The sequence below is a fragment of the Bidens hawaiensis genome, unplaced genomic scaffold (genome assembly GCF_021521415.1).
Source record: "Bidens hawaiensis isolate Kalapana, Puna unplaced genomic scaffold, B.hawaiensis_p1.1 tig00013567_1, whole genome shotgun sequence".
Lineage (NCBI taxonomy): Eukaryota > Viridiplantae > Streptophyta > Magnoliopsida > Asterales > Asteraceae > Bidens > Bidens hawaiensis.
In genome coordinates this window covers 388070-404065 of record NW_027492151.1, presented here as the reverse complement: position 1 = coordinate 404065, position 15996 = coordinate 388070, and the positions used below count along the sequence as shown (strand labels likewise).

Here is a 15996-nt window from a genome sequence, read left to right as displayed (position 1 = left end):
AGGAAGGTATTCCCTTCGGTATTTTCCTCAAACAATATTGAACCCTAGTGACTAGTTTAGAAGCACAAACTCTCTGTGGGCATGATCGTGGGTGTTTAAAATTTTAAAAACGTATGGAAAATTTTATGAATTATGTTTTATGATCATAGGGAAAACGGGTCCTTTCCATTTAAAATAAGTACACTCTTTCTAGTGAAAATAATACGGTATTAACTTTTTTTTACAAAATCAATGACAAGAAATGAGAAATATATGTTGCATAATTGTAAAAATGATTCAAACTGATGGCTTCGATGATGTTTGTTGCATTTTTATAAACCTATTCCAAAGCTTAAACATTAAATTTTCACTACATACCATGCATTGATCATATCCATACCTTACTATATTTGTGTAACACTAGTCTTGGTATACATTAATACATAATTATGTACTTTGGTTTGTTTCTTGCTGTTTTTATATGAACAGAGTGATTACCGGGAAGTTGGATTGGATTCATGATGAATAAGAAACTCAAGACATGGTCCTAGGATGTTCGATCAAAGTTATAAAATGTCATACTAGAAGCTAACGGATGTATTAAACTTAGCGGCTTAACCTCTACCCAATTGACACTTGACACAGTCGTGTCGATGGTCGGTTACTCGGTGATGTAGAAATTGAGCATTAAATGATCTCGAAAAAAAAAAAGATTTGTTGATTTATTAAATATAAACTACATGAGTTTTGTAGGTAATTGCCATCTAGTTAGGCACACCAGAAAGAACCAAGTAGAGTTGTGAAATTATTATGGGTTGATTGGGCTCATATTAGTAAGTAGTTAGACAGATGCCCACACAAGAAAAAATAAGACATTCAAAAAAAGGTTCCATTGCCGGGAATCGAACCCGGGTCTCCTGGGTGAAAGCCAGATAACCTAACCGCTGGACGACAATGGAACGTTGGTTTAGTTCTGAAATATACTCTTCACTATAACAAATATGAAATACATGGAATATGATCCGGACCTTTCGGATAGCGAACCAAATATCCGAAATATCCGAAAAAAGTAACCTTTATAAAAAAAATTAAAAGAACTTCTCTTAAAATATTTTGAATATCCGAAATATCCAAAAAAATTAACCGAAATATCCAAAAAAAAATTAACCAAAGTATCCGAAAATTATATGAAATATCCAAAAATTATTCGAAATTTATAAAATATTATTTAGTATTTAATAATTAAAATATATATATAGTTCGGATCCGAACCATCCGAAAATTTACAAAATCACTATCCGAATCCGAATCTGAAAATTCGGATATTTTCGGATAATTTGGATTCGGACTTTCGGATACGGATTCGGATTCAGATTTTTTTTTTGGACTACCCCAGTCATCACCACCGTTGTCTATCACTCTATTGTCAACATCCTTAAACTTTGAAACATATATGTAGAAACATGAAATGAATCTGACCTGATCCATGACGATGTTCCCCGGTCTTCGAGATGAACGAACCACGACTCAATCTTCTTCTCCGGTAGCTTAAGATCTGCAATGGTTTTTGGGGGTGTGGAGGTGACTGCTAAGAAATCTCAAGGATCTCTTGTTTACAGACACAAAAATGGTTATGGTGGTGGCTCTTATTGAGAACAACCAACTCTTGATAAGGAGGTGGAGACCTCCTTATATAGGGAGCCTCATGGCCACCATCATGATACCCTAATGGGCCTAGCCCAGTTAGGGTTACCTCCACAAAACCCCCTCAGCCCAATAACATTGTATTAGTCCATATAATAAAATAAGCCAAACATAATAAATTTAGGGTCGTAAAACCGGGTTTAGTACCATACCCCTACAAGCCCCCCAAGTCCAGTGTTGCTCCTAGGCGTGCAAGCGTTTAGGTGGAGCGTTGGACTTTATAAGGTGTGTTAGGACATGAGGCGGTTTTTTCCCTTTTCTTCGGCCTTGTCTTTATTGTCTTTGAGTTTTGAGAGGTTTTCTCCATGATGGTGACATGTTGTGATCCTTATGATAATGATGGTGCACTGGCATGAATAAGATATAGCATGCATCATAACAATAGTGGCGCGGGGCCTGATAAAAGATAAAGTGCGCGTCTCGATAATAATGTAATGTAACTTGCGCGCGAGGCAGCTTACGAGCTATAAAAATAATAATGCTTGCGCGCGAGGCGACTTACGAGCTATAAAAATAATGAAGCATGCGCGAATTGCGGCTTACGAGCTACAAAAATAATGAAGCATGCGCGAGTTGCGGCTTACGAGCTATAAAAATAATGAAGCATGCGGAGTGGTGATCCGCGGGCGCGCATGCATATCGGCTGAAAGTTGAGCGCGCGTGCATGGCGGAGGGTTGAGCGCGCGTGCATGGCGGAGGGTTGAGCGCGCGTGCATGGCGGAGGGTTGAGCGCGCGTGAATGGCGAAGGGTTGATCTGCGACTGCGGTGGCAGAATGTTGATCCGCGGTAGCGCGCATGCAACGTGGCTTGTATTCCACCTTGCTATAGTGGCGCTGTTGCGCTACAATGGCGCTGTTGGTATGCTAGTTTGTATGTGATCCGTGGTGGCGTGTGTTATTACGCCGTGCCTGTTTTTGTCCGCCTACACGCATGAGAAAGCGGTTGACACGCCGTGAACGGATTACAGAAGCATGGTGGTCTTCATAATGACGCGGTGTTGTTAAGCGACGGCGCCCACGCATGTGGCGCAGTGTTCTTTTGTGACGTGATTGCGTAGTGGTGATCCGCAAGCATGATGACGGTGATATATTTTCCTGCCTGTCTCCACCTGTGGAGGTGGTGTGTTATTTATAGTATTAGGGTTTCCAATGATTGGGCACAGACCCAATTAGGGCCTTTTTGGCCTCCTCCTATTGCTTCGTGCCACGTGTATTTAGGACACCTGGTGCTTTTTCATTGATTATTCTCTGACCAAGGTATTTCACCTGACCCATGTGCCATCACGTGGTGGCACATGGGCATTGCTGAGTTGTCCACCCTTCATTGGCAGCTGTCAACATCAGCATATTCTTTATTCCTTAAAAGATACCTTCTGGAAGGTTGTCTGATGAGCACAATCATGGTTGTCCTTATCCTGATTTGGATTAGACTATTCTCATTTGTTGTGTCGCTTGCGCGCGGCCTGCGCAAGGTCTTCTCTTTATTCTCACGCGCAGATGTGATATGCGTGAGCATGTGATATGCGCCATGCGCAGATGTGATATGCGTGAGCATATGTGATGCGTGAGCATATGTGATGCGTGAGCATATGTGATATGCGCGAGCATATGTGATATGCGCGAGCATATGTGATGCGTGAGCATATGTGATATGCGCGACGCGCATAGGTTTTGGCTGTGTCTTCATGACATCCTGATTTTAAGCCTCGTCTATATCTTGTGGGTTGACCCACCCCGCTCGATGTTAAGGCGGGTGCATACCCCTTCAAGTCCCCCCAGTCTAATGTGTGTCTTGTCTCGCGCGAGCGAGGTAAGATAGATATTAGACTTAATAGTTTGCTTTTTCAATAGGGCTTGTTTTTTCTCTCTTTTCTTGTACGCGCGTTGCGCGAAATTCCATCCCTTTGGTTAAAAACGAATCGTCAATGCACGTGGTTGGTTGGTGTTGGATCGCGGTGATGCGGTGCTCGGCGCCAGCGCGCATGTGTGATGGCGCGCTGCTGCTTTTTAGCGGTGGCACTCATGCATGGTGGGATGCACCATGGCGGCCAGATGGTTATCTGCGGTGGCGTGTACGCGTGGTGTCGCAATGACCTTACGCGGTGGCGAGGTTCACTTGTCGTGGCGCGAATGAATGTTGACGGAATGTTAATCCGCGACTGTGCGCATGTATGGTGGCGGAGTATTGACCCGTGACGGTGCATCGTGATCCGCGGCGACGCGCTGCTGCTTCATGGCGATGTACTGAACCGCGGTGGCGCATGCGTGGTGGCGATGTACTGAACCGCGGTGGCGCATGCGTGGTGGCGATATATTGAATCGCAGTGGCGCATGCGTGCTGGCGGTACATCGAACCATGGTGGCGCATGCATGATGGCGGTATATCGAACCATGGTGGCGCATGCGTGATGTTGGTATATCGAACCGCGGTGGCGCATGCGTGATGGCGGTGTATCGAACCATGGTGGCGCATGCGTGATGGCGGTGTATCGAACCATGGTGGCGCATGCGTGATGGCGGTGTATCGAACCGCGGTGGCGCATGCGTGATGGCGGTGTATCGAACCGCGGTGGCGCATGCGTGATGGCGGTGTATCGAACCGCGGTGGCGCATGCGTGATGGCGGTGTATCGAACCGCGGTGGCACATGCGTGATGGCGCATGCGTGTGCTTTTTGAATATAAGGTATGCTTACACATTGAAATTTGAACAAGGTTGTAAGGAAATTATTTTTACTTACTCCTTAACAGTTGTCATATTTCAAGTTATTTTGCGATATTTTGAATATGCTGACACGTGCCTTGGCATTTCATTATTCCTCTTTTGCGCGACGTTTTCGTGCATTTATTATAGGGAATTATGAATGAGTTTTTTAGCCTTTACGTGTCAGTATGTGTTACTCTGCCTATATCCATTATAATCCCATGCGCGGCCCCGACCTGAAACCTCAACAACTATGCTTTGGCATGTGCTTTGCCTTAGTTGTGCTTAGGTATTTTATGGTCCAGCTGCGCAATACGTGGGATGGATGCTATGAGTAATTTGGGCTAAGGCTCATATTATTGGGCTAAGGCCCTGACGTTTTAGAGTTAAAACTCGTCAACGCGTCTGAGCTTGAAGCTCGCGCATGTATGTTTTACTTCGTTTTATTTTTAGTTTGATATCAATATAATGTTGTCATATTGCTCAAATTAATAAAGGGAAGTGTGAAACATTTATGCAAAAATCAAAATCAGGCTCGCACATGCATGTCGGCGGAGTCGTGACTCGCGGGCGTGCATGCATGGTGGCGAAGCTTGATCCTTGGCAGTGCGCATGCACGGCGGCGGAGTGGTGACTCGCGGGCGCGCATGCATGGCGGAGAGTTGCGTGCGCATGCATGGCGGCGAGTTGCGCACAAGCATGGTAGAGGGTTGCGCGCACATGCATGGCGTTGGAGTCTTCTACGTAAAACCAAGAGCATGGAGTCGTCTTTCGAACTCACATGGTGGTTTCCGCGGGCGCGCATGTATGGCTGCGGAGTGAGGATCCGCGGGCGCGCGTGCATGGCGGCGGAATGGTGACCCGCTGGCGAACTTGCACGGTGGCAGTCTTTTGCGCAAAACCCACATGGTGGTTTCCGCGGTGGTTTTCGCGGGTGCTCACGCATGTCGGCGGAATGGTGACCCGCTGGCGAGCATGCATGGTGGCAGTCTTCTGCGCAAAACCCACATGGTGGCAGTCTTTCGCGCAAAACCCACATGGTGGTTTCCGCGGTGGCGGAGTTTTTCCGACTGTCAACTTTAGTTGCTCTAGTGGTGATGGAGGAGCACCGATGTACACAGCCTATTATTCTTCTATGCATTCCTTTTTGCTCCCAATTTTTTGCTTTGTGGCCACAGATCTAGAACTTATTCCAGCATTGAACACTGAAAAATCAGATCTAGATCCGGCACCCATTGCGTGTGAACGCAGATCCGCGTCACTCCAGAAACACAGATCTGGTAGCATCTTTTAGATCTATGGATCTTTTTGAGCTTTAATAGAACAAATCTTGAAGCATCTTCCTGTAAACTTCCAGATCTGGATTTTTCTTGGGAGAAAATGGATTAACAGATCTGAATAATGGATGAACAGATCCGAGAACCGAGACGAAAATCGAAGGGTAGCTCGTTGCCGTCCCACGGATGGCGCCAATGTAGAAACATGAAATGAATCTGACCTGATCCATGACGATGTTCCCCGGTCTTTGAGATGAACGAACCACGACTCGATCTTCTTCTCCGGTAGCTTAAGATTTGCAATGGTTTTTGGGGGTGTGGAGGTGACTGCTAAGAAATCTCAAGGATCTCTTGTTTACAGACACAAAAATGGTTATGGTGGTGGCTCTTATTGAGAACAACCAACTCTTGATAAGGAGGTGGAGACCTCCTTATATAGGGAGCCTCATGGCCACCATCATGATACCCTAATGGGCCTAGCCCAGTTAGGGTTACCTCCACAAAACCCCCTCAGCCCAATAACATTGTATTAGTCCATATAATAAAATAAGCCAAACATAATAAATTTAGGGTCGTAAAACCGGGTTTAGTACCATACCCCTACAATATACAACTACGACAAAACCACATGAATATATCTGAACAAGCACGAACACATAAAAATAAATTTGTTCTTATTCCTTTGTTCCTATACTATGCGTGTGTTTCCATGCTTATGATGTTTAACTATCATTTTGCATGAAAGGTTAATGTGGGCATGTCTACTTGCAATATCAATATAATTGTGTTTATGTGTTTTGGTTTAAGATATATATTTATAGAAGACGATTGTAGGCCGGAAAGGTGAATAATGGTAACTCGTATTTCACGATGAAAATAAATTTTGGTGACATCAAAGCCCACCATTAAGATGTTTTAGGTGTTAAAAAGATTGCACATACGTTGTCGGAACTAGAAGATGGCTCTTCGCTATTTGTTCATAGTAATTTCTATTAATAGAGATATCCAACGTTGTAACTTTTTTTATGGTTTGAACCTCTAAATTAATGCAAGTTAGGCAGAGTGTTAGCGTCATAATACTGCAACAAATTACATTAGTCGTAACATACGCTGTTCAAAGAAAGATAGTGGCTTAAACTCAATTGAAATAATATGAAAAAGGCTCCTATAGTTTTCGATCCGATTCAGCTCAAGTGTTCAGATCGGAGATGATTCCAAGAAGAGCCAAACTACCGTGTATATTTCCATTTTCCATGCTCGAGTCCAAGCAGAACCTGACTCAAGCTTGGATAGCAAACACCATGTATCCAATGATGATAAATTAAAGAACATGGTGCAAGATACTAATTACCGAACCAAACGATTTGGAAAAAGATTGAAAGAATAAATAAAAAAATTTCTATTGCCGGGAATCGAACCCGGGTCTCCTGGGAGAAAGCCAGATATCATAACCGCTGGACGACAATGGAATTAGTTAATTTTACTGATATAAATTTTATCAGTTAATATATATGAAATAAATTAAAGTAGTTGTTTTATTTTTTTTGAATCTATTTGGCTGTATATGTGATTTCTGTGCTTATTGTTAATTTCCGAACTGCATAGTGAATCTATTGATTTAATTTCCTAGTTAATAGGTATATATAGACCAGTGAGCCTAAGCTCGAGCTCGGTTTGTGTAACTTAAAAGAGCTCACACCCAGCTTGTTTTTATATTATTACTTTCATATATATATATATATATATATATATATAATAAAAGTTATGTAAATAAAAGACTTGTTTAGGCTAGCGAGCCTGCACAAGCTCGTTTACCAAACAAATTATTTTTAGGCTAGAGATACTTGGCTTGATTTGATGTTATCTACATCATCCAATGTTAGCATAAGTACAAACACCACTAAAGTTTCTTGTTAGCATTTACCTTTGTATGCAACATATATATTTCATGGATACAGATCATCGGCATTAATTTTTCTACGAAGTTTAAATTGAGGACAACTTTAATTAAGGAGTTGCTAGTGTTTTCTTAATGAATGTTGTCTATAAGATATAACTCATTGCTTACATAAAATTATGCAAATTAAGTTGCCTAATCACTTTACCAATTTAATGGGGTATTATGTACTTCAAGCATATGATAACACACCTTACATATCCCATATGACCTTGCATATATATGGTGTGCATTGTATACGCCTATGACACCATTACATAGTATACATCCAAAAGAGGAACCACCCCACATAACAATTACTAGAAATAGAAATAAAAAAAAAAATCCTTGGTATTCTTACATATAGACATGTACACCCATCACATCATCCATTGAAGATATAAGTAACAATTTATGATTAGTATTTTTGAAATATAATTTCAGAAAAGAATCCAACTATAATAGAGATGTAGATAAGCGGGTAACAAGTTGCGTCACAATCTCATTTTGAATAACAAATATGATCCTACTAAAAACAAAGCTACAGTTATTCGGCGGTATGTTATATTCAAGTCTATTTAAATACACATTATAATAAAATGAAAATGCAAGTGAACATGCTTTAATATGATTGAACAAAATTATTGGGTATCTTGCATGGTCTAATCATTTGAAAATGAATTGTAATTATTACAAATCAATGGATTCCCAATCACACAATTCACATGTTTAATCCCACGTTTAACACAAAACAAACATAATGTTGTTTGGCATGTTACAATCTATTGGTTATACTAGCATCTTCAACCCAAAGTCTCTTCTACATAATTGAATCCTTTCATTTATATGTATTGGTAGTATTCGTCAATTTAATTTTTCGTTTTCTTTTAGAATAACTTTAGTGCAACTAGTTGTCGGGGACTTCGAAGGCTTACAACCCATATTACCGAGTTCGAAGCATATAACAGAACAATGATTTTTCTCCCTAACAAGTGGCGTGCCATACACTTATTGGAATAAAATCGGGACCATATAAACACGTTCTTGTAAAATTCTTATCACATGCATGGTTCGAATCCTGCTACATTCCACTTGGCTCATGCTTAACACATATAGCATTTGCCAACCCACCTAGTATTTCTAGTTGGTGTTTTAAATTAATGTTTTATTAGAATATTTTAACTTAATGTTTAACGAAAGTATTTGTTGAATTCTAATAATATTTTGGTCATCATCTTCGACCACTCCACCATTTTCAGTCATCATCTCCCTTCACTCCACCATTATCGGTCATCATTCCCGGCCACTCCATCAGTTCCGGCCATCATCTTCGATTTCATCATGGGATGTTGTAGGTTTTGAGATCCGCCTGATGCGGTTTGCTACTGGTTAAGCCATAAGGTTTGCCCAATTACAAGGTTCTTCCTGAATTAGTAGACTAGGTCATCACAATCCGGTATTTCAGACTCAAGGATGATCTTTATTGTCCAAGAAAACATAGTTTAGTTTGAATGTTTAATTTAGAGTACATTGAAAATAAGAACTTCAAGTGAATTTTATTTAAAAATATAGATATTACATCTAATTACATTGAAACTTACAAGATTTTATTATAATTAAAAGTAAGAAAAAAAATGTACCTTAAAATAACAAAAACATAATGATGGTGACAACCAAAAATAGTTTGAAATTCAAAAGAAATAATAAGAAAGAGAAATGACACCAACGGCCAAATCACCCATGTGCCAAAGATTCTTATTTCTTTCCTGTATATCACAGCTAAACCCTACCTGCAACCCACTACATCCATCCATTCCTCACCGTACACGTGTCCTGTGTCCTTCATCAACGTTCACTATCATTCCCATTCAAACAAGTTACATATATATTCATAAATCTTGTATCTTGAAAACATTGTCACATTTTCTAAAATTAAATCAGACACACGATTAATATAGACGTGCCAAGAAAAAAATAGATACTCTAAAATATTCTATGTGTACATAAAAATGGTAAACATTTGTTGTATTTTTTAATTTTAGCTAAGAGTTTGTTAATTACACGATTTGCCTTATATTTTGTTATAAACATTAGTTATTTGGTTTCCTAAAGTTTGGTAGTCGATTATATAATTTTTTTATATACCATAGTTAAGAATAATATTCAAAGAATAGTTACTAAAAATCTCTTGCACGTAGATTAGTCAACTTTTCCTTAGTCATATATTCTAATGTTTTGAAATATTTTTAGGACTTTATAATTTAATAACCAATTTTCGTATTTAAATGTTTTTTATTTTACTTAAATTGTTCATTTATTAAATTTTTAATATTTAATACATTTTTGTTTTTTATTAATATTTCATACTCAAGCTAAACAAAAATATAAATAACAATCAATAAATATTTCATACTCAAGCTAAACAAAAATATAAATAACAATCAATAAACAATAATTATGATTCGTGTATATACTATTTAGATCAATTGGTTTAAAGAAAAAAATTATATAAAAAAAAAAGTTAGCATTAAACATTTACTAAAAGTTGAATGTTTATCATGTTATTTTTCCCTTTATTAGTAAAAAAAACATTTTTTATATAGTTTTTTCACTTTGTTATGCTTTTTAAAACATGTATCACTTAACTGATTTGCACCCTTAGTCTCTGAAAAAAGGAAAAAAAAAAGAACCTATTACGGTACAAGATATCATTGAGCTAAATATGTATAGTAAAAAAATAACTTACTGATTTGATTAAATATTTCAATTATTTTGTTGAGTCTACAAAATTAAGGTAAAAATCATATCAAATAACGTCCATATTGAACATTTCTTTCCACCTAAGAAAAATCAAATCCTTAAGTAATAATAATAATAATATCTTTGTGCCATAACCTAAAGATTCTCTGCCATCCTATATAAACAACCCATGAATATGCAAAAACACACGGGGATCTGAAAAAAAAAACAGAATTCAACGACAAAACAGTTTTGTTTTGAATTATTCATTTGATCAGTCAAACATGGAGCATGTTACAATGTGTTTTATGATGGTTGTTTTTGTTCTTGTGATGTCACTTCTTCTTCCATCCATTAATGCTCAAGGTCCTGCTGCTGCTCCTGCTCCTTCTAATGATGGTAATATTATTATTTACCTTATGTCTTTACATATATTTTTTTACTAAATACCGTACCGACTGAACACAATCGGTAACGGGTACTCTGTTTTTCATGTTTTCTGTTTTGGTATTTTCAATGGAACCGGTACCGAATAAAAAAAATCGGTAATGTGTTTGCTATAGTATATGGCTTACACTAGTACTGAATTGATACTATACCGGTATTGATTGAACACAATCGGTATGGGTACTTGATTTTTCAAATGTTTTTGTTTTGGAATTTTTGATGATACCTTTACCTATGGTTTCAATTGGTTCCAAACCGGTTTCTACACAATTGGTTACAAATTGATTCGGTTTCTGTTCGATTTTTGGGCTGGTTTTGGGTTAAAACTGAACCTAAGACCAAAACAATGAATTTTGTATTTTTTTTAAACCTAGTCCTGTTTTGGATTTATGGGTCGGTTCGGTTTCAGTTATTTCAGTTTAAACTATTTAAGTATAAAAAAATAAGAATAATTGTTTTTATAGTATTTAAGTTAAGTATTTATTAAATTCTTAAAGTTAATTAAAAATAAATAAATAAATGACAATCTCTAGATACGGCCCTCAGCTTTTGTTTCGGTTCGGGATTGACGATTGAATTTGATGTTCTGTTTTTGTGATTTGTAGGAGCAGCTATTGATCAAGGAGTAGCATATGTGTTGATGCTAGTCGCTTTGGCTTTGACTTACATCATTCACTAGATTTTTATTTTGGGGTTATTTGCTTATGAGGATTGATGATTTATTCGTACTTATTATTTCTGGTTATTTATCATCTGGTTGACAATTTTCTGGGTTTGTTTTGGCATTTTAATTAAAACCCAATTCTTTGGTAATGTAAAGATATTACTTTTTACTATTGTTATGTTTTTGTTTTTGTTTTTCTAGCTTTGTTTACATTTCGAAATATATAATTGTATTCGTCTGTTAAGGTCTCGTTTAACTAACGAAGCTAACTAGACAAATCGTTTCATCAAGTAAGAACGGGCATGCATCACCACTCGTCACATGAAACCATAAAAAAGCCATTCACTCGGTCAATTATTATTTTGGATGTAATTAAATTTAAATGAACTCGTAAATTTATGTAGCTAGCTACAAAAAAAATTTATGTAGTAGCTAACTAAAACCAACGTAACCATGAACTCGTAAAACCACAATTTCTCAACTATCCAAGTTTCTCATGATCTCTAAATCTCGGGTTCTGTCGATTCTAAATATTGCTCAGCCATTCACTAACCTTGTTGAAGCTCGTATATCTCTACCCCCACCAGGGGTGGAGTTATACCCAAAAAGTACCCAAATTCTTTTTTTTTTTTGTTCCTTTTATGTATCAGATAGTATAGTTCTGAACTAGGATACCCTTTATCGAAAACTTTTTTTGGGGAAACGCAGTTTTTTTCATTTGGAATAGTCCTAAGTGTGAACTTTAGCCGACGTCGAATTGCTAGCAATGGCATAGCGACACATATCAACGATGCAGCGGTTGGCCTGATGACTTCTATGGAAGCGGGTCTATACGCATTTCATGTGGGGACAAAGACGAAGTGGTTGGTTTGATGACCAATAGACGAGTCATGCTTGTTAGATGTACCATGAAGATCAACTTTTTTTTTGTTTGTATACAAACATGGCTGGAACATTGTGAAAGATGAGTTGCACTAGAAAGAACACACAGCACTCATAACATCCAATGATCGTACATATACGATGACTTGAGGATCATCAAAACGCAAAGTCAAAAATAAAGTCGTTGCTAACTTTGCTTAGAAAGCTAGATCAAGCTCACGAGCCTAAATTAGACTACCAAGTTTATAATTATTATAGATAAATTATAACAAAAATTATATATGAAAAAAATTAATAATAAAGCAGGCATCATGAGGCTCAGCATGCCTGCAATTTTTTTTACTGAGCCTGAGCACAATAATTAAAGCGAAGCTTAAGCTATCTTTAGATAAACGAGCTAGTTTACGACCTTAACTGATGTTTCTAACCTTCTAAATGTAATCCATTTGCAACCTAAGACTATGCCCATTGGTGATCCAATGCCTACAAGATCGGACAAAAAAAAAATTTAAAAAGCCATGAGAAGATTGCAACCACGATCAAGATTGCAACCATGTTTGAAGATAATGGAATCCAAGTGTCACACTTGGGTTGGTTGGTTTTTATTTTTTTTTTGATTTTTCTCTTAACATAATTAATTTTAATTATAATTTGATTTTTCTTAAATAACTTATAATATTTAAAATTTTAAGAAAATTTAAAAACACAATCTTGTTTAGTTTTTTTTTGCGAACATTCCGGTATAAATTTTATTAAAAACGGAGTTCATTTCAAAATTTGCATTTTTAATACAAATTAAATATTAACATTATCTTCGTTACCACATGTCACGGTTTTACTAATTGCTTGGATTTTATTTAGATAACATTATCTGGCATTATCAACTAGATATCCAAACATTATCTTTGTTTCCACGTGTCACCATGTTACTGGATGCTTAGATTTTGTTTATCCCACATATCCCACATTTTATTATTTATTTTTAATTCATAACAATTATTTATATATATATTTTGGTTTTTGTTTTATAACTTATTATCTTTGACTTTTTAAAAAAATCTAATTACTTAATTATATTTATATAGTTAATCAAAACTAATTATAAATTGAATTTATTTAATAAAAAAAGGATGATATTGGGTTGTTAATAGGAGTAAAAGATTGGAGTGGGTTAAATTTTGTAGATTGAAGAGAGAGAAATTAATTTTATAATGTAGAATTGAGATTCTGAGATTGTGAATGGGAGTAGTCTAATAAACAGTTTACAACTCACAATTTACAGCCTCCCCACTCACATGACATACAAACTCATTTGACTTTTTAGATTCAAGTATATATCTTTTAACATAAACAAATGCATGATTGTGCATAACTTTATCAATCTCGAACTCACGAACCAACACCAAAAGCAGTAAATATTACATATTAAACTCGAAAATATTCTGATGAAAGTAACAAAAGTATTTAAATAAATTGAAAGATATGCAAAAACAGTTTCATCAAACTAAGCTTACAAAAGACATTCCTTCAGCTTACTTCTCCGATGAGTTCGGTCCCCTCTTCTTTCCAAATCCAACAACTGCAAAAACACAAGTAATTATCAAACACAAATTCCACATAGTGTGCTATGAGTTGAAACCGAACAGGACCAATTATGAACCCAAAATAAACAAAACCAAAGACCAGACCAGTATAGAGCGGGCCAGTCATGGTCTTTTCGAATTTGGTCGGGCCAGAACCAAACATTAAACTTTTGGGGTAGAAAGGATCACATTTTGGTTTTTAAACATACCGAAACGAACCGAATCCCAACACCCCTCCCCCAAAGAACCATAATCCTAACCGACACAAATATCAGTTTTTGGTAATACCAGGCAAGGTACTCATCGGGGATTTGTGGTGTAATTATCAAGGGTGTAAAAAATCCAAGCCGAGCCACGCCACACAATGGCGAAGGATAGTTGGGTGGGACCAGGGGTGGACCCGGCCCTCTCCGGTTTTTTGCACGGTAGTGTAAATTTACCCGTTTTCGTCTGACATTTTTTTATATATAGTGTAAATTTACCCGTTTCCAACCGAAAACTTGATCCCGGCCCCCTCCGTTTACGGATTTTTTAATGTGTATTTCCATCCGCCCCCCTCGACATCTTCGTCCAAACTTCGCCATTGACGCCACGCGACTAGAGTCAAGCTCGTTTTGGCTTACCAGAGCTCGAGCTCCAGCTCAGCTTGGTTCGAGCACCTTTTCTAATGCTTAGAGCTCGATGTGAGTTGTTTTTTTCAAGCTAAAGCTCGCCTTTTCTACACACATATTTTTAAATCAATTTAAAAAAAAATAAAAACCTTACATGAGCCTGATTCCAATTGAGTTCGTCGAATGCATTAAAAAGGTAAAACTTGAATATACAAAAGGCGCGACGAGCCTAAACGAGCTTTTCGAAAAAACTCAGCTTGTTTAAAAAATTCAAGTTTTTTACTAATCCGAGCTCAAGCTAACGAGCAGCTCAGCTCTTTTACACACATAGTAATTACCCGTGGAGCATAGAGTTTACATGTTGGATTATTATTAAAACTTAAACAAACTAACTATAAAAATTATCAAATTCATTTCTCACATAATTAACTTTACTACAATAATAATAATAATAATAATAATAATAAGTTACCGGCGGTAACAAAACGACGGTTATACTGAATCCTTTTGTGAGCACGTCCACGTGGCTGCTTCTTCTTATCCTGTTTAGCGACCTTAGGTGTTTGGCCTCTGACCTTACCGGCACGAGCCAACGATCCGTGAACCTTACCTGTAATCAATTCAATTTAATCCAATTCAATTAATAACAGAGTTCATTCAGTGGTTAATTGAACGAATATTAGCTCAATTGGATATGAATATACGATTTAAAGCTATTAAACTCACCCATGCTTGATTCGTTGTCTTCTGGTGGTTACTGTGTGTTTGAGTAGCAGGTACGGAAGAGATGGTTGAAGTTTAAAGCTAGGGTTTTATGGGAAGTTGATATAATGGGCCGCTTGCAATTTAAGTTATATTTATTTGGGCCGAGCTTAAAAATAAGCTTTTTATGAAACGAGATCTAGTCCGGGCCCGCTTATCAGGTCGAGCCGGCTCATGAGCCAAGTGAATTCATGTAGACTGACCGTCTCAACAACCGGGATCGATAACGGTTGGGTTTTACCAACAATCGGGTTTTACTAACCGACTCCATCCCATTGGTCCACCTCAAGTGTTTTTTTTTATTTAATTTTTTTTAGTTCCAGTACAATAGCACACGTAACTGAAATCAACCGAATTCGTGTTGACTTACCGTCTCAACACTTGAGACCGACAACGCTTGGGTTTTACCCCGCCTGAAATTACCATCCTTCCCTGTGTCGGGTAAAATAATAGTTAGATATATATATATATATATATATATATATATATATATATATATATATATATATATATATATATATATATATAAACTAGCAAACGAGCCGATCTCAGCTTGAAACACTATTAACGAGTCGAGCTCAAGCTTTAAAATTAGATATCGAAACGAGCCAAACTCGAGCTTTAAAAATAGATATCGCTATGAGCCAAGCTACTTGTAAAGTATGCATTGGGTAAGGAATTTTGGTGCATTACCTTACGCGAAAATCGGT

At 37.4% G+C, this 15996-nt stretch overlaps 1 protein-coding gene and 1 non-coding gene across 2 annotated transcripts; both read right to left on the bottom strand.

The window, feature by feature from the left end:
* Positions 1-866: 866 nt before the first annotated feature.
* TRNAE-UUC (transfer RNA glutamic acid (anticodon UUC)) lies at positions 867-938 on the bottom strand. Its single transcript has one exon. It is a non-coding gene; the product is annotated as a tRNA-Glu (tRNA).
* Positions 939-13677: 12739 nt separating this feature from the next.
* Positions 13678-15359, bottom strand: LOC143544461 (small ribosomal subunit protein eS30z/eS30y/eS30x). Its single transcript, XM_077036567.1, has 3 exons — positions 15251-15359; positions 14997-15134; positions 13678-13909 (listed from the first exon to the last, which is right to left on the bottom strand). Exons 1-3 carry the CDS (start codon positions 15252-15254, stop codon positions 13863-13865), a joined length of 189 nt encoding a protein of 62 aa, XP_076892682.1. The 5' UTR covers positions 15255-15359; the 3' UTR covers positions 13678-13862.
* Between the last annotated feature and the right edge of the window lie 637 nt (positions 15360-15996).